At 36.6% G+C, this 20,382-nt stretch overlaps 1 protein-coding gene across 8 annotated transcripts in view; it reads left to right on the top strand.

Annotated features, from left to right (window-relative positions):
* TUSC3 (tumor suppressor candidate 3) overlaps positions 1–20,382 on the top strand; it is a 214,666-nt gene that overhangs the window by 191,755 nt on the left and 2,529 nt on the right. For 4 of the 8 annotated variants that reach the window (XM_070068484.1, XM_070068487.1, XM_070068481.1 and 1 more), the window contains 3 exons: positions 3,368–3,442; positions 7,573–7,663; positions 15,336–15,400. In XM_070068484.1, the coding sequence (XP_069924585.1) occupies positions 3,368–3,442; positions 7,573–7,663; positions 15,336–15,354 (185 nt within the window). In that variant the 3' untranslated portion in view covers positions 15,355–15,400. Of the gene's footprint in view, positions 1–3,367; positions 3,443–7,572; positions 7,664–10,185; positions 10,235–15,335; positions 15,401–20,382 lie in introns of all 8 variants that reach the window. The other 4 variants (XM_070068482.1, XM_070068488.1, XM_070068483.1 and 1 more) reach the window with 3 other exon arrangements.

Genomic DNA, 20,382 nt, shown 5'->3' with positions numbered 1-20,382 from the left:
CACCTTTTACTCACCAGCTCGGTAATTTTGAGCAAGTTTTAGGCGGTAGAGGGGTACCTTCCTGGTGGAAGAACAGTCTGGACAAGAGTGGGAGCAAACTAGGATAAGCAGTAGGTCTGAATGCACATTATGTGTGACTGTGAGGCTATATTGAGGTATTTAGATTTACTCAGAGTGAGATGAAGAGCTACTCGAGTGTTCTGGATAGGAGAATGACATTATATGGCATACTAAAATGTAGTAACGACAAAGCTAGAGAATGTTTTTAAGTCCTAGGGGGTAAGTGAATTTCTTGAGAAACAACAAACAAAATTCATGAAAGAAAAGATTAATAAGATTAGCCACATTAAAATTAAAGTCTTTTCTATAAAACAGCTTGAAAACAAAATATAAATTACTCCTACATGGGCCTATATACAACCGTTAAATCAGTTCATAACCAGAAAAAAATGAAAAATGCCATACAAATTAATAACAAAAGCAGGTCGGCTTGTGAGAAAATGAACAAAAGAAAGCAAGCAGCATACAAAACATGCAGCAAAAATGTAGAATGAACATACCAAAGGTTGGCAATGCCCAATGCAGAGCTGTTTATACAAACCCCTCTGTGTCTGCAGAATGGAAGAGAAATGGGAACTCTTAAATTGTTCATTTTAAAGATCAACATGATTGTAACTAACTAGTTTGAAAATACCCATACCTAACCTCTCAAAAATTGTGCTCTTGATATAGAAACAACTGCACATGTACTTAAGGAGGCATGTAAAACAATATTATTTGCAGGGATTTTTGTAATTGGAAACATTTGGATACAACTTACATGTCGTTAAAGCAAAAAAAATCATCTTATGAAAAGCATTGTAGCTTTTTTATCTGTCTTCTGATTTGTGTGGAATTCAAATGAGAAGCACATAGTTACCCTTAGTTTTCAACTGTGATAATTCAGAGTGAGCAGTAAAAACTGAATGACAGTACATTGACGGGTATATTACACTTAAGTGACTAATATACCTTTTCTTGAGATCGTGTCTGTTTGTAAGCACATACATATATTGGTATACATGTATGTTTATATGTATATAAAAATTGACCCTAATAGTTTTACATTTTGACATACGTTACAATTTTCAGACATTTTATTTCATAAACTTTGTTTTACCTAGTATAGAAATAGTGCCACTCTTCCCATGATTTTTATTTTAATTTTTTTTTAAGATTTTATTTGAGAGGTAGAGTTACAGACAGTGAGAGCAAGAGGGAGAGAGAGTCTTCCTTCCGTTAGTTCACTCCCCAAATGGCTGCAACGGCCCGAGCTACACCGATCCGAAGCCAGGCATCAGGTGCTTCTTCCCAGTCTCCCATGGTGGGTATAGGGGCCCAAGCACTAGGGCCATCCTCTGCTGGTTTCCCAGGCCACAGCAGAGAGCTGGATCAGAAGAGGAGCAGCCGGGACTAGAACCCTGCACCCATATATGGGATGCCAGTGCCGTAGGCGGAGGATTAACCTGAACCTCGGGCACTGCCCCCCTCCCGTGATTTTTATTAATAGACCTGAGAGAGCTCTCTAGTAGATGGAGTAATAAATAGAATACATTTTTTCACATCTATACATCAGTGCCTTTTTAAGTGCCATTCATGTTTTGAATATTTTTAGAAATGCATTTTGTCATAGGTAAAAGGATCTAGAATTTTGTATGAATTACAAATAAATGTGTTTATTTAAGTGTATAGATTAAAAATTCCTTAATATAAAAGAATATTTCAGAAAAAGATTAAGGGGGAATCCCAATAGTTCTTTAAGGCTCTACAACGATCACATCTGTTTGCTCCAAAAAACAAGGTTAAGCAATAGAAATGTACCTGTGAGCAGATTTAGTGATCCAAGTTTTTTATGCTGTTTCCCTCATTTTATTAACAATGTCCTATGACTGTGAACTTGGAGGGGGGATAATAAGTAGATTTGCCTAAACACTTTACTAATAGTGAATCCTTCAAGTCCACAGACTCATTATCATACTGGCACTAATAGTAGTTGTTCTATGAAAAAATCCTTTTCTGGTCATTGCTATACAGTTGAACCCAGAAATTCACTAATTAAATTTGGTCTTAACACTGTGTGGTAATGTTGGGGAGTGTATATTTCTCTTGTATGCATTACAATCAAAGTAAAATTATAATATTATATAGATCAGTTTTAAAATTAGTTGTATAGAAGTTTGCAAATGCCTAACTAGAAAAACAAGGCATATATTATTTACATATATTATTTATCAAAAATTGGATGAAATGGTCAAGAACATACAAATATATTATAATCAGAAATTTGATGATACAGTTATGAAAAGAGCCTCAGTTGAGAAATACTTATACTGAATTTGACCTCTGTATAGTATCATAGACAGGCCCTTACAATATCGTTTTAGCTTCTGCTATCAGTGGTAGAAAGCACTTAGGAATAGCCTGTTGTTTGTACACATATAACAATAGAAGCAAGTATAAAGAAATTTTAATAAAACTGAGCAAAGAGAAAATTCTGGGTTATATTTTTCATTTTACAATTCATTAGTCATTTGGGCATGATACATAATGCCAGGGGCCTTCAAAAATTTCAGGGAAAATGATATTAAGGTGAAATTTTCATGCAATTCATGAATAGTGTTGTGATAAAGTCAAAAGCTCCCATAATTTTCATCAGTGGCATCTCAGCATAGCAGGACTATGTTTATACTGTTACAAGCAGAAATAAGTACAGAAATAATTTCAGTTTCCATTTTAAAATATCAGTTAACTGACTAGATTAAGATCCCATTAAATTCATTGTTTTATTACAATGTACTTGTTTGCTTTTGTAAAGCTTGAAATTGGATATCCAAGTATTTCCAAGTGACATCATGACTGATTCACAAAGATTGCTTTAAACAAACAGTGGATGAAATGGTACACTTAGGAGGCAAGGAGAAGAAAGCTATATACACACATGTACACACGCACATATTGTGAAAATGGAAAAATAAAGCTGAATACATTCCATTTTTTGATTGACAAATATGTTGTTATTACTAATATTTATCGTTATGTGAAATGTTATACCTGGTTTTGGAAGTCCATATAACTTATCTGCATTACGAAAGTCATAGAACTTGAGTATTTAGAATTACTCTCAAAATTGAAGTTTCAGCTTACTTTAAAAATCAAGGCATATTTACATACTCAAATAATGGTAATTTTATGTTATATAAAAAGAATCAGTTACATTTTCCTGTGTGTGCGCATTTGTAATATGCCGTTCTGGAACATTGTATTCAGATACTGATAAGTTAGATTTTATTTGCATCTGTTTCTACTGTTTCCTTAACAACTACTGTAGATGCTGCTATTACCATGGGGATGGTTCTTCTAAATGAAGCAGCAACTTCCAAAGGAGATGTTGGAAAGAGACGGAGTAAGTCTTTGTGTTGATATATTGGCCTTTGGTGTAAGTCTTAAGGTACATTTAGATCAAATGAGAATTATATAAAAGCCTTTTGTAAATGTAAGGTTAAGTTTGTTTGATTGTATTTTGTGGTTTTATTTAATTTTTCTTTTTTGTATGTCTTTGATGTATGCATATACTTGAAAATATATTGCTTCCAAAATGATATTTATATTCTGTGGGGTACAGTGATATATCTCTGCTGTAGCCACTATCTTTGGTGTAACATCCACCTTATATAGAGAGGATTTTATTGGCAAATCTTCAGAGATTTTATTGGCACAAATAGCATTCCTTATGCCACAATAATCAGTATACAAAGTCTGACTGAGATGGAGAAGTTTCTGCAAAAGTTTTAGTTGCTGAAATAAAATACTACTTCTAGTTACCTCTAAACCCTTTTTAAATCACCTTTTAAAAAAAAGATTATATTTATTTGAAAGGCAGAGTGACAGAGAGAGGGTCAGGCAGGAAGAAAAGGATCTTCATCCGTTGGTTCACCTGCCACATAGCTGCAACAGCCAAATCAGGTCCAGGCCGAAGCCATGAGCCGACCACTCCATCTGGGTCTCCCTTGGGGGTTGCAGGGCTCCAAGCACTTGGGCTATCTTTCTGTCTTCCCTGCTGCTTTAGCAGGGAACTGGAGAGGTGGCGGAGCAGCTGGCACTTGAACCAATGCTCTGATATGAGATCCAGGCATTACTGCTGGTGGGTCTGCCACAACACTTAGCCTTCATCAACACTTTTTGAAGGGGGCCGTTCTTCACAGTGTCTTCTCCGAGGCTTCTGCTTTTTCCATTGAAATACTGGAATTTACCACGCTGTCTGTTCCAACATTGTGTTTTTAAGCAGATTCACTACATTTTGTCACTTGATGGTACTGTTCTTCTCAGGGTCAGAGAAAGACTATGTAGTTCCCTGAAGTAACACGTCTTTGTAGCAGAGAGGTAATCGGTGCAGGAGAAGCTTCCACTGGGAAAAGACAGAGGCCTGGAGTCTTGCTACCATCCTTCTCATAATATCAGATCCCTGTATAACTTTATAGCTTCACAAATGCTAATTAAATTTTTAATATACTTTGCATTTCTGAACTTTTTTTTCTAGAACTCTGAAATTGTGTAGGAGAAGCATAGATTTTTGGAAAAGACTAATAATTATGCTATCAAATGTCCAGACTTCATGGAGTTTAACTAGGTTGATATGGAAGTAAATAACTCAGTGATTTCTGAATACTTTAAAGTTTTAATTTGGGGCCAGCGCTAGGGCGTAGTAGGTTAAGCCTCCACCTGCAGTGCCGGCATCCCACAGGGGTGCTGGTTAAACACCTAGCTGCTTTACTTCTGATCTAGCTCCCTGTTAATGGCCTGGGAAAGCAGTGGAAATTGGCCCACGTGTTTGGGCCCCTGCACCCATGTGGGAGACATGGAGTAAGCTCCTGGATCTTTGGCTTCAGATCGGCCCAGCTCCAGTCGTTGGGACCATTTGAACCATTTGGGGAGTGAACTCTTTATAACCCTGCCTCTTAAATAAATAAATCTTAAAAAGTCCAAAGTGTTTAAATATGAAGTGTGTAATGCCCAGTTTAGGCTTCTATTTTCCATGCCGCTTTTTTTTTTTTTTTTTTTTTGACAGAGTGGACAGTGAGAGAGAGAGGGACAGAGAGAAAGGTCTTCCTTTTGCCACTGGTTCACCCTCCAATGGCCGCCACGGCCAACGCGCTGCAGCCGGCGCATCGCGCTAATCCGAAGCCAGGAGCCAGGTGCTTCTCCTGGTCTCCCATGCGGGTGCAGGGCCCAAGCACTTGGGCCATCCTCCACTGCACTCCCTGGCCACAGCAGAGGGCTGGCCTGGAAAAGGGGCAACCGGGACAGAATCCAGCGCCCCGACCGGGACTAGAACCCGGTGTGCCGGCTCCGCAAGGCGGAGGATTAGCCTAGTGAGCGGCGCTGGCCTCCATGATGTTTATACATAGTTGTACACATGAAATGAGCACAGTAATTTGTTTAAATCGGCGTATTTTATAATTAATAAATAGGAAGGAATTAATAACTGATGCTTCTGAGGACATAACCTTAACATTGTATATCTTACATCCTGTCAAGTCATAGCAAGAAACATAAATTTTTAAATTTCACAATATCTGTGACACTAGTTTTATAAAATCACTACTTCTGACTTCTATATTGGCATAGAGTTGTATAATAATTCCAATTTCTACTCACCTTTAATTATGTGTGTGTACATGTATATGTGAAAAAGACAGCATATGAGAATAAGCACATGTATGAGCAGAGAAATACGTGAAATGCAGTTTAATACTATTTTTGTTTTACTTTGATTTCAATTTTTATGTGATAGACCTACGATGATTAATAGTTCCCAGGTTGGAATGTTGTCTTCTCATGGCATTATTTTCTTAGGGTGGATGTGTTATAAGCCCCCACATTCAGTCCCTCTCTGTTTCCAGATAGAAGTATTTGAGTGGCAATGTTTTGTCTGATTGCATAGAATCAAATGCATTCTGTTTTATTTGACCATATATGTTGAGCCTCATTTCCTATTGAGCGCAAACTAGTGAGGCTACTAAAAGCAATAAAGGGAATTAATGCTGCAATCCTCTTCTGAAACAAGGAGATAAAGTATAAGAAAAAGATTTGGCAAAATAAATTATTGTGCAATTAATTTTAGATTTAGTAAGATTGTAATTAGTGATTGTTCATATGTTATATCTAGGGGCTGGTGTCTGTCATCTTGGATAGTATACAATTTAAGGATCTTTTTCATTATGTGATATTTGGAAATTGAGTTTTGCTTTATTGTATAACAATATTTGAATTTCAACTACACAGATGTTAAGTGAAATGTCACAGAGGCTACAATTGGATGCTATTTAATACTTCTGAAATTTCACAATTTACACTCAAAACTATTTGTAGACTGTTTTGACAATGCCATTCCTTTTCTATTCCCTGATGTCGAGGACTATAAATCAAGGTTTATTTGTATGCTAGAAAAATTTCGTAAAAATTATTATAGAAGCATGTAGATTTGATTTTCCTTTTATGCCTTAACATGTTTGTCATAACATTTTTTAACTCTTTTATAATTATCTTAGACATTCTTCAGAGTTTTTGAGAATTCTCTGAAACTTAGGAAAGAATGTAAAGGTATAATTCTGTCTTAAAGTATATTTAGATATTAATGAACAATAATTACTACTTATTTGTACAACAGATTTAAGTAAAATGCTATCTAAATATTTTACTTTCACTAAAAATATCTAGTTGGCTATTTATTTTAAGCATATTTTTATAATCATGTAAAATTTCTAAAACCCAGTGAATTGTCTCTATGTATATAGATGCCAAAGAAACCTAATGTTTTCATATTTGTATACTTTATTGCTCATATGCTTTGAGAATAAAATCTTCCTAACCATAATGGAAACTAAAAAATTAAAAAGTAATTTCCCTTTTGTCAGAGAAGTAATACTGAAAATGTAGACCTCAGCACATTCCTGAAACACATGCTCTCCGTTGCCTTTTAAACAGTGCTTAGGCGCTGTGACCCACAATTGAAGGTTTTTTCCTATCCCTTGGCTTCCACTGGGACTGTTTTCTTACTCTCCAATAGGGTGACCTATTTCTAGGTACCATGCATTTAGACAGACCATAATCTAACCTATAACAATATTTTCTTTGTTTTTAAATGTTACATGACATCTGAAATACAATAAAATTATATTTGGCATTCAAATAACAACAAATGCTATTTGTTATAGCCGAAGCTTCATAATGCAGGGGCTAATGATTTTGTTTATGGTTTATGATGCTTTGATTTCTCTGGGGCTTTTTAGTAATTGTAGGATTTTTTAAGAGAAGAAAACCACAAGATGACTTAGATCACTCAATCTTATTGTTTTTATACCCTTATTAGTACATTTTCATTAAGAATATAGAAAATTATGAATACATTGTATTATGAATTATCTGTTTTACCTGCATGTGCCATGATTAAATGTAAGTATCAATTCAAAGAATAAATATTTGGGTTGTCCTTTGCATGGTTTCAGACAGTAACCATGTTTCTGGTCTTTCTAGTAATTTGCATAGTGGGGCTTGGCCTGGTTGTCTTCTTCTTCAGTTTTCTACTTTCAATCTTTCGCTCCAAGTACCATGGCTATCCTTACAGGTAATATCTTTATACTAATGTAAATGTTTTCATTTTTTAGCTGTAAATAGGAGTTTAATTAATGAACAATTTAAGGATTACTCTAAAGTAGCTAACTCATTTAACTGATTTTAAATTGTTAAGCAAGTTTGTGAGCACCTGCCATGTGTTCAGCATAGAACTTGATCCCAAGCAGGGTATAGTTTTACCATATACCAGATATGTATGTGTGTACATGTGCTTTATGGATTTCTTCAAAATTTCTTCTTCCATTGATATGTCTAATTCATCCTGATTTTATTTTTAAGATTGTTTTCTCATAATCTACTCAGTGTCTCATTAACTTTGCATCTTTTAAATTCTGTAAATAAAAGCCAACTGGAATTGTGAAAAGTCAAATGATAAAAATGATCTCTGGGCATTCATAGTCGTAGTATCCTATAAGATTTTTCTAACATATACTGGAAGGTGGGGAGATGTATAAAATGCTCTAAGACTCACTTAGTGTTTAGTCTGAGTTAGTCAGATATTCACTTCTTGAGCATATTACTCTCTCATCTTTTCCTACTTGGCTGTTGAGCTTTCACCTTCTATGGAGTCTTTTTGTAGCGGAATCCACCTTCCTCTCTAAAGAAATGGGAATTCTGTATTTCCTTTCAAGTATTTTGAAAACTTTCTACTGAAGTAATAGAGCCAGTAATTTTTTTAGTAGACAATTAAAAGGTCATACCACCATACATCCCCCTTCCACATTAAAACAAGGGACATTTTAAGAGATTAATTTAGATCATGACAACAATGTAGCTTTACCCAGAGGACCAAACTAGTCCCATGACAGGAAGATGTTAGTACAGAATTAGAGTGAAAGAATAAGACTGTTTTTCTCGTAAGGGCAGAGGCCCATTTCTCACTGTGTTCTTGCCATGCTCATTAAATGTACAAGGGGAATGCAGGAAATTTGGTATCAGATTGAAGTTTTGGGGTGATCTTCCTAAACCCTGCCTGTAGAATACGTGTCTAAAGCAGCAGCAGTTCTGATGAAGACAAGAATGATAAAGACAGGCAAAGTGTCCAATTTCTCCACTTACTCTTAAAATTCCACTGCCAGTTTTGGTTTTGAAAGTGTAAAATAGTCAAATCCAAGATTAAATAATGTCCAAGATAGATGAAGGCATTTTCTTATTTTCCAACCTTACCATTGAGAACCGTGGTTCTGTACAATTTGTTGTAGCTTGACTTACATATATTCTGTAGTGGAATCCACAAGTTACGAGAAATAGAAACACTCTGACATTTGTGTCTTATCCAGGATACTGAAAATACTTAAAAATTAATTAACTTCAATGTTTGTTAAACCATGTTGAATTATATATCTTTTTGTGTAAAGATAAGTAAAGGATGTCATGAGATTCTTAAGCCCTTTTTAATTAACATGAAGTAAGAAAAGATAAAGAGCAAATTCCAGGTTTCCTTGTATAAGAAAGCACACAACCCTGCCAGAATATCATTCCGTGTCAGGCTTTTCTCTGACCTAGCAATACAAGGACTGAGGAAACGTAGAGAAAAATTAGGTGTTAGCAATTCTTTATAATGTTGTATTTGACAAAGCTATTTTTGTTGTAATGTGATGAATTGTCAAGTATGCATTTTTTCAAGGAATAATTGCCATTTAGCACAGTAACTCTCCTATAATTATTTTTACAGCAAGATATGACATGAGCGGACTTTATTGTGGTAAATGGAATTAAAAGATGGATTTCTTTTGGCACAAAAGCACTATTTGTATGTTTTCATGATCCTAGCAATTATCCTCATATTTACCACCTGGAAGCTTTTCTAGGCATCACCCTAGCTATACATGTAAAACATATCTGAATCAAAGTTTATGCCTACTTATTTATTTCCATATAAATAAGGCCTCTTTATCATACAAGGGATGGGTTTTTTTCATTTGGCCTGAATTATAGTTGAAATCTCTTATAACAAGTAAGAGATGCAAATAATTGTGAATATAAAGTTTGACATAGTTCAGATCCATTCGAAGGAGTTTCCAGGGGCCACCCCATATGGGTACAAGTTCATGTCTTAGCTGCTCCACTTCCGATCTGGCTCTCTTCTAATGCCTAAGAAAAGCAGCAAAAGATGGCCTGTGTGTTTGGTTCCCTGCTACCCAAGTGGGAGACCCGGATGATGCTCCTGGCTTCAGCATAGCCCAGCACTGACTAGTGTGGCTATCTGGGAGCTGAACCAGCAGATAGAAGGTCTCTGTCTCCTTCCTCTGTCTCTCCCTCTCTGACTTACAAATAAATATGTATTTTTGAAAAAAAAAAAAAAACAAAAAGCAGTGCCAAAAACAAATCATCAAACACAATGAAAGAGAGCCAGCAAGGAAACTGGGGAGGCCAAGAGCTGACCAGTATGATGTGCAGTATAAATAGGAGGCAGACATTTGGATGCTACAGCAACTCTTCAGAGTGCTTTATCATTTATTTTGCTATTCACCCAGTTGACTTAAAGTAAAAGTTGTGTGATTGCTCTGATAGGTGACTTTGAGATAACAGGAAGTTTGTTAAAGATACATGAATAAGCAAGGTAAGCAACTAAAAACCTAGTTGTCCCACAACTAGATGTCCAGTGTTGGTGGAGGTTCAGAAAAACAGGTCAGTTAACGTAAATCAGTCACTCTCATCCGTGCTCCTGAGGTAACTCAGGTCCTTAGCTCTGGCTTCCAGTTCTTATACCACTGTGACCACTGTGATTACTAAATAATTGTGTTTTACTCTCATCTTCTACTAATTGGAATCTTCTCTGAGCCATTAGCTCCTGCCCCTGCTGCTAGCCTCTCAGTGTACTTTGTGAACCTTCTTAACTAAGAGGAAAGGTCTCATTGGTCGAGTTTTCACTGTCCAGGTTAAATAGAACTTCCGTAGGTCTGCTTCCTAGGTCCAGCCTCTGTCTCCTTCCTGCAAGTTACTTTTCCTTCTCATTAGTGCTACGGTGTGCCATTAGCATCCCATGTAGTTTGAATTCTAAATCTGTGGCATCCTGTGCAGTGGGGTTATTAATTTATTAAGTTGATCATCCAGATACCGTAGTTGTGATACAAGGGGCTGTCACCACAAAACCGACCTCAATCTCTGTCCTCATAATTCTTCCTTTTGAGTGGATAAAGGAAGCACAGTGATAAGACGTCAGAAAACAAGTAGAACCTAAAGGATACTTAAATGAGAAAGTAATAGGGTGGTGGTAAAATGTGGGTGATAGGTCCAGGAAGGCTTTTACTGATAAGAGGATATTATAGTAAAGATCTAAAGGAGGCGATTATAGTCAGCCATGGAACTGTCTGGAGAAAGAATGTTCTAGTACAGGGAGCAGCGAGTATGAGCAACCTGAGGAAAGAATGTGAATCTGAGAAATAGGGAGACAATTATCTACAGAGTAAAATGAGCAAAGGGTTAAGTAGGAAACAAAGCCAGTAGATCACAGTGGGGTGAAGGTGTGCATCATGTGGAACCTCACAGGATGTGGTAATCATTTTGAACGCTATCTGAATGATACAGGGAATCATGAGAATGTGAGAGGACAGGACATGAATCATTTTTGTGTATTATGATGCTGTAGGATATTCATAAACAGCTTATGTTATCTGTCTTAAATCCACCACTGCTAAGAGACTAATCCTTATAATTGTTGAAAAAAAAAAAAATTCTCCTGGCAGTCCATTCTCTGCGGGATCAAAAAAGTCGTTTATATCTTTGAGATAATAATCAGTAAGATCTTCAAAGTTTTGTTTAAAAACATCTCTGAAAATGCTTTTCCATGCATTGTGCTTTTTTATTTGTGTTAGTTTTACCCGATGAAAGGCACTATTTTGCTAGGCAGTGAAACAATTTTAAAAGTAAAATAGGGGCTTAAACTTCTTCAGTCTAATAAAATTGAAATCAAATGAAAACTTTTAAAGAAACAAGCATGAACATGTGGATGCTCCTAGCAATTGTACGATTACTGAAAATGTTTCCTCTACTAGGTACAAACTCCCTGTGGACAGAGAAGCCTTCCTTACTGCTCATTCACCAGATTCCGAAAAAAGGGCATCACCTCGGCCAGTATTTGAGAGCACTCAAGCTGATAGGAAGCTAGAATTGAACTGTGCATTGTTTTCCTTAGCATACATTTTCCACGAACTTGGTGATGACCAAGTATTTGCACAAAAATATACTTATCTTGTAATTCCCATGAACTTTTTGAAATGTCCTTACCTATGCTGAGTAAATGCAAAATACAAATTAAGTTCAAACTGCAATTGTATTTCAGTCAGTAAACTTCATGGCTGGAAAAAAAAAGCTTCATTCAGTAACAGATTAATACTGATTGTATGTTCTAAGGACATTAATTAGTCATGTAGGCATCAAAATCTCCATTTTCTGTTTGCAGAAATGACTTTTCTCAAAGTTGCATGTCCATGAATAGAATGTTGCACACACACAGATTTCTGTCCTTGCTATATGTTCTGAAAGTCTACAGATTTGTAGTATTCAAACAGAAAATTTAAAACTTTTAAGAAGTGGCTATTCAGATCCAATTTTTTTTTTTTTTTTTTTTGACAGGCAGAGTGGACAGTGAGAGAGAGAGAGAAAGGTCTTCCTTTGCCATTGGTTCGGCCGCCACGGCCGGCGCACCACGCTGATCCGAAGGCAGGAGCCAGGTGCTTCTCCTGGTCTCCCATGGGGTGCAGGGCCCAAGCACTTGGGCCATCCTCCACTGCCTTCCGGGGCCACAGCAAAGAGCTAGCCTGGAGGAGGGGCAACCGGGACAGAATCCGGCGCCCCGACCGGGACTAGAACCTGGTGTGCCGGTGCCGCAAGGCAGAGGATTAGCCTAGTGAGCCGTGGCGCCAGCCCAGATCCAATTTTCATAAGTTTAATGTAAAAGCCTCAACTTTGTAGTTACCACTCATTTATGTGCATTAATAAATACAGACATACTCTGAAATGGCAGGAGCTTTTGCTTCTGGTTGTTCTTAGTACTATGAGGGTACTTCTGAAGTTCATGGAAAATGGAGTACATACCTAAGTTTATTTTGGTGTAAGAGATTTTGAATTGCATCCATAGCTTTTTCACAGTATCCTTGCAGTCCTCTCACGCATTCTTCTTCATAGAAGCTTTGAGACAACCTACAGCTTCTACATGTTTTAGGTCATACCTGTCCTTGAGATGCCTATTAGTGAAAATGTGCCTGTGAGTGGAACATTGGCACTACTTTACAACTCACCTGTAGCCTCTGCTGTCCTCCTTTTGAATTTCGTAGATTGCAGCTTTAATCCCAAAAGCATTCAGAATTATAATCATAGTTAGGTTTCTCATTCTTTACTTTTCACTCCAACAACACTTAGTTTCTTTTCAGTAGACTGATCCTTTTCTGGTTTTTAAGCTGAAGCCTCAAAAACTTTAAACATGTATACCTTCGTACTTCATACTGACTTCAAATTTGCTGTTTTCTTTGTAGACATATATATCTGCATAAAAGGATAAAAATCTACCATAAATGTTTGCCTATTTTCTAAAGTATTTCCCAAATTTAGCGTCACAATATTCTGCATGGATTAGTCTGTTTCCCAATTTGTCTTTTAAGTCTAAATCAGCAAACTTCCCTGATGCATCCCCGTTTTGTTTGTTACTAGTTGTGTAAATGTGGTCAGTTAACTTATCTTTTATAACTGGAAGTGATTATACATGCCTCATTCTGTTTACATGAGAGAATGCATAATACATATAATCACCTAACACGCTACTTATTAAGTTATTATTAATACTACATGCTAAGCAATCAATCTATGTTTGATGCTTATTACAATTTTCTGATATGTTTTAAATTTAATTTTTTCTAAGCAGTTATTTTTTACACTGGTGATTAAATAGCTTTGTTTTGCATTTGCATAATTCAGTTGAGTAAAGAACAGATTTTCCCTGAAACTTTGATGAATTTAATTGGGCTCCAGAGTCCCTTGAAAGTGTCAGTGAAATACTAGGATAATTAAGATTTTGATCTAATTATCATCAAAACAGACGAAACTGCATTTCAGTGGTAGCACTGAATTTATTTTGTGTATTACATAAAAACTCTTTGCTTTTCCTAGAAAATAAGGCTAGTAAAGTGCTAGTGGGAATCCATGACCTACATGGAATCCAGAGAATGATACTTTCCAGTGGGTACCCTTTTCTTCAGGGGCATTTATGGTGTCTCACATTTCTGCTTTAGTAAAAATATAACATTAATTATTCTTTCACTTTAATTCTGTCATTTGGATTCCTAACTGTCCTTAAAGCTCTTTACCTGTCAGTTTGCCACCATGGAAAAACAGTAATTAGAGGGAGTTCCAGGTTCAGGTCTCATACAGTCATCACCAAGGAGCTCTGGCTCTGCGGTTAGACACATCTGCCACGAGTCTTGGATCCTCGCCTTGCTAACTTTGCGACTTAGTTACTACTTTTTCCACTTGAAAATAGAGTTCTTAGGGAATGAGAGACAGGCTCAGTTTGTTAGATTTGTCCCTCGTTATTTTCTATCTTTTGCCAGTATATTTAACTTTTTAAGCTGTTTCTGCATCTGAAAACTTGATATAATAATGCCTATATTGGAATTTTATGGGTATAAATTAGAATTTATTGGAAACATACCACATTTAAGGGACTACCAATAAAGATCACTTCCCCTAGTTTTCTTCACCTGTTCTAGCCATGTTAGAAGTTACTCAGGAGCACTGTGCCACATTACCTTTTCATTACATATGTATGCACAACTGTGTCATCCATCAGCCCCTTTCCTTCATGAAGACTGTAAGGTATTGGGGGAAGGGTCCTTGACAAATACCTATTTTATATCTCCAAAATGCTATACACATAGTAGGTGCTCATCGTATACTTTTTAATTGAATCTTTTTGTTTGAAAATTGTATTCCTTATCTATTCGCTGGAAATGCAATAGGAGGTATTAAAAATAGAATACAGTGAAGAGTGCTGGTTTGCCATAGAAACTGCAATTTACATGGAGTGACAACCTCCAGCGTTGTCAGTTGCTGCAAAGCTAAATGGATTCTGAGTTGGCTAACGTACAAGTAAGAAACACATTATAAGTTAAGCTAGTGATGGAGTCCAAGTGTTTTCCATTATTTTATAAAGATACTAATGGAACATGATGTCCCAGGTTATTTTGAAAGATGCATAAAAACAAAAATCGGAAGAACACTCAGTAAGAGAACGTGAGCTAGAAAGCAAAGACATTCTTACAAATTTTCAGGTCAGTGTGATGGTGAACAAGTGCAGCAAGTCTCAAAACAAAAATCCCAGGATGTACAGTGTGCATTCTCCATCTGTAGGGAAAAAGGAGCTGTACACTCTGGAGCTGTACAAATTGAAAAGCAATGTAGAAATGGTGTGGTAATCAGCCTCAAGGACATATCATTGACAGTAATTTCACTCATTTTGCTTTTCTCATGCTCGGTCCCAGTTTTGAAGAATGACAAAGGTCGGAATATGCAGAGAAAAGCACTATAAAGGCACTATTGTCTATCCTCTGTCTTATCTAGATAAAGAATATAGTGCTGAACTTTGTAATAATATTGTGCAAATGGAAATTCCATCTTAAGGATTATTTTTTCCATATTGTTGTATTTCATTGTGGTGTATTGGAAAGTGATCTGGACTTTGAGTGAGAAGATGAGATTTGGACCATGGCACTTAAAAACTCTGTAACCTCAGGCAAGTCTTTTTCCCTTCTCTGAGCCTCAGTTTGCCTCATCTTGCAAATTAAAAACATTTCTCTCATGTAAGACAAGTGATAGCACACTCTGTTTTACAAATACAAGGTAACACTCAACTGCTGCAGGGGCCAGTCTTCTGATCTTTGAGTTTGGAATTAGCCATTTGACATAGTGTATCTTTAAAAATAATACTAATAAGATTATTTATCCCCTTTATTTACCTTCTTTTGTTTATCGCTTCAGCAAACTTAGCACTTTATCACTCTTAGCAAAGAAAAAGGAAACCTAAATCAATAGGCAGAAATATATTCTGCTTAGAAAAATACTTACATCTCATTCCTGTTAACAACATGAACCTTAATATCTAAGATTAAATAGACAAAATGTGATCATTCCAAACCACTAACTATTTAAGTTTTAATAAATATCTGATACTATCAGAAATAAATACCAGGAACTTTTATATAAGTTCAGAATTTTTTAGAAACTTTAAAACCCAATTCGATACTGCACCTCCCAGCATCTCAAAACTGAAATACTACTCTGTCATTCTGGCAGAAACTCCCCATCTAGCAACTCACAGAAAGCAGTGAAGGAGACCTGTGCTCCTCATCTGTCCCTTTCCCCACACGCTAGCTTTCTTATTCTTTTCTCCTCAGACCGGGCGGCCACATTTCTCATCATTCTGTAGTCATGCCATCAAAACTCTTGGCGCTCTCTCTGCAGGTGTGTAGAGAATAGGTCAGAATCCAAGTAGTTAGACATGACAGCTATTACCCACTTACAGTATACATATAGAAGGATTTCTATTCACAAAGGTTCTTATCCTACTCCACACCAAGGCTAAAATACTGTAGGCCATTTTGTTTTTTTTAAAGACTATTTATTTCAGATTTGAAGATTTTTCTGGGTTCAGTAGTCTGGTATTACCAAGAAGCTGCAGAATTTATGGCTAACATGGCCTGGGCTAACAGCCAAAATGCACTTCTCTCTAGCATTCTGCATTTAATACTTATAAAGGCTTAAAACATTGTAAGTAAAAATCAGTGGGTTGCAATAAACACGCAAGATACCAAAATGGAATCCAAACAGCTGTCTCTTAGCCATGTAAGTGATTTCTGTAAGATGGGGTGCCATTAGGTCTCCCTGACCTCCACCCTGGTTTATGAACAAGAAAAGCAATTTGTTAACAGGAACAGTCTGTCCAACTGAAGATCTCAGAGGAGAGCTGCACCAAGTCCTAATGGAACAGATGCTTTCATTCCAGAACCCTGTATACATTCTAGATTCTTCAGAACACCAGAAATAAATAGAGTAATGTAAGAAATGTAAAAACAAAACCAAACAGCAAACCAGTGAGTGGTACCAGTTTAGATATTTCACACACAAGACAAGGAACAAGTCTGTTTTGGATATCGCCTATGTCTGTAATGACAGAATCCAGAGTTCTCCTCACAGGAACTTCCCCTCTTTGAATTTTTATCACAGGAGTTTCTTTACATGGCACTTATAATATTCATTTTTTAATTACTTCTCAGTCCCCAGATATACATATTGAATCCGTATCCTTCTCCTGTGGTTCAAAACCAGAGCTGACTACCATCTTAACAGCTTACTCTCAGCGTGTCCAAAATCAGCATATTCTCAGCTTCCAAACCTATTTTTGCTCCTCCCATCCCCATTTTCCCTAAAACACTGTCGTTCTCAAGTTACATAAGAAGGAACCCCACTTCCTCACCCTGCATTATGTTATTGGCTTTGGGCTCCATCACTGCTGGCACATTAATTTATACGTACAATGTCTTTCAGACTGCCTCCTAATTTGTCTCACAACATCTAATCCTTGTTCTCTGTAATTCATCACTTATTATAGGGTCATCCCAGAATTACCATTTTAAGATATGCACTGATTACATTGCTTCTTCATCAGAGTTAATTAGTGGGCAATAATGAGGAGGGAAAAGTTAATACACATCCCTTCTATAGAAGATAACAGATAAGCCAAATGAAAAAAATAATTATCCTAATACCTAGATCTACTGTCAGTAGGTCAGGCTGTATGTATTGTGAGCCTAGGCATTATATGATAAAATACATGTTTTACTTTTAGACATCATAAATGTATTTCAGCGCCGTCAGCTGTTCTCTGCAATGTATATGATCTACCAGCTGTATCATAACATTGTATTAATCACTATTAAGAATTATTTTAAATTTGGTCAAGTCTCTCAGAGTACAAGCTTCAGTCTACCCTGTCATTTAGGGCAGCAGTCAGAAACTGCTTCCTGTTTCCACAGTTAAAATGAAACCAAGGAATATTTTGTGACATGTAGCAATTACGTGAAATTCAAATTTCAGTGTTTACTCCTTCACTGAAGCAAACCACATTTGTTAATGTCTTGTCAGAGGCTGCTTTTGCACTGCAATAATTTATTTGTATTGCTTTCAATAAGGTGCTAGGCCCACAAAATTTAAAATACTTAAACTGTGTGCTGACTCCTAGTTTAGCCACACTGAACACCGGCATTTAATGGATTTTCATTCTTAAATACCTTTCTCCAGTCAGCTCTAATTTAGGCTGCTATTTCTTTATTTTACTGTCCTCAAAATGCATAATTTTACTTCATTTGTTTATTTCCTGTAACATTTTGACTAGCCATTCTTATCAAATATGTCATTATTAATTTATCCAGAATTTTCTCTCTCAAAGATAAAAGAAACGTAAGGTTCTAACGTTCAGTTATTCTATTTCTGGCAACACTCTCCTGTGCACAGTATTCTTCTCCATATAGATGGTCAGTAGATTTTTGTTGAATACTGAATGAAACTAGCCCTTTTGGCCTAGATTTTAGAAAATTTAAATCAAATGTTAAACTTGTCAGTGAACTTTTCTAACATCACTCAAAAAATGAAGGGCAATATTTTTATCTAAATCCTGGCTGTTCACTAATGTGAGGGAGTAATGAGAGCCAGCCTTAAGGAAGGGAGTGGTTAAACATTGTCAAAATATTGTGGAAAGAGAGGGGGAGAGAGAGAGAATCAGAGCTCTTTGTAACTTCAAGCAATGATCAGTGGCACATCCTAGGATGAAGCACTGCATCTCTCTGGGCTAGAAAGCAGAGCCTCTGGGCATGTTTGTGCTGTTTCTGCCCTCCTGTCTCATCTCCTTGTGTGCAATAAGTACCAGCAAGGAGCTTTCATCCACGTCACTTACCTGCATTGAAGCATGCGTGTAATCACTTCCAACAAGCTGGCCAGGGGACTCAGCATTGGGCGTAGGCGGACTGCTGTCAGCTGCAGTACTGTTCTTCACTACAGAGACTGGAATGTAGTCCAGGCGGAAGTTGAAGGTGATCTGCAAGACAGCATCTTGCTCTCTCAGGAATCAAACACTGAAAACTCAAAGAAGAGGAACCTATTCAGCTTTTAGTATTTGTGACAGTTTTTTGTTTCCATGTGATACAAAAGCATTTATACATTTTTGAAAATCATTACTAGGAAAAATATCCAAGCACCATTGGAAGCATAAATCTGTAATGTTATACTGTTAGATTATCAAAATTATTAGGTAAAGAGGAAAAATGTGTCACATCCTGAATAATAGAAATGAATCACTAATCCCTTGAGTGATGATATCAACCTGAAACATTAATAGTTGAACATAGCCGGTATAGTTAATATTTATATAATGAATATAAAGGATGAAATACAGAATGATTACGTGGAGAATAACAGTTCATGCTTTTTTTTTTTTTTAATTTTGTTTTGGACAGGCAGAGTGGACAGTGAGAGAGAGAGAGAGAGAGAGAAAGGTCTTCCTTTACCATTGGTTCACCCTCCAATGGCCGCCGCAGCCAGCATGCTGTGGGCAGTGCACCACGCTGATCCAAAGGCAGGAGCCAGGTGCCCCCTCCTGGTCTCCCATGGGGTGCAGGGCCCAAGCACTTGGGCCATCCTTCACTGCACTCCCTGGCCACAGCAGAGAGCTGGCCTGGAAGAGGGGCAACTGGGACAGAATCTGGCGCCCCAACCGGGACTAGAACCCGGTGTGCCGCAGGCGGAGGATTACCCTAGTGAGCCGCGGCACCAGCCAGTTCATGCTTTTCTAAGAAACATTTTAACTAGCAAAACTTTTACATTTTGTACTTTGAATTTTTCCCTTGACAAATATTTGTAAAGAAGTTTTTATAACTATTTATGGAAAATATCAAATATAATAGAATGATAAATTTACCTGTTATATTTATCCTTTAATATGTTAATTGATCAGTCCATGATTAAACAGCCACCTGTGGGTGTATATATATACACACTTACATGTCATCTAATAAGAGATTTGACAAGTGACCACTGTAATAGGTTTTTACAGTAATTACTAAGTCCTGCAGTTCAGAAGAACACATAGCTCACTTAAACTTCTTACTCTACTTTTGTGTTGAGAATGCACATGAAGGCCTTTTACTCTGAATACAATAACATTATATATAGCATCTTTTTTTAACCGTTAATCTCTAAAAGTTAGGAATATAAAATTATCATACAGGGTTATAGTACTATATTTGCTTTTGCAGTGATTTTTTTTTTTTGCAATAAACATTACCTTTAGTGCTCTAAAGCACTCAAATTAAGATTTCAGAATTTTCAGATTAGCAGTATGGAAAAAAAAAAAAAAACCAGAACTACAAAACCTCAATTTTTCTAACTCTAATTAAAGTTTCAAACATTTTACTGAGGTTTCTTTTGTTCACTGACACTCATTCATTAGTTGGCTTTAGCCTTTAGTTAAGGACAGAAATGCCAAAGATGTGTCCGCTACAAATGACGTATCTGTCTGCTTTGCCGTCAGTGATGTTAAGGATTTTATGGATTGAGCAGCACCTACAACCTAATGCTCTGATGGGAGTTACTGCTGATATGCTTTTTTCATAGAAATGATAATATCTCTGTGGTCCTTCAGTCAAAAATTGTTTCTCAAAAAAT

This window comes from Oryctolagus cuniculus, chromosome 2, assembly GCF_964237555.1.
Source record: "Oryctolagus cuniculus chromosome 2, mOryCun1.1, whole genome shotgun sequence".
Taxonomy (NCBI): Eukaryota; Metazoa; Chordata; class Mammalia; order Lagomorpha; family Leporidae; genus Oryctolagus; species Oryctolagus cuniculus.
Note: the sequence above shows the minus strand (reverse complement) of the source record. Positions and strands in the feature narration are given on the sequence as shown.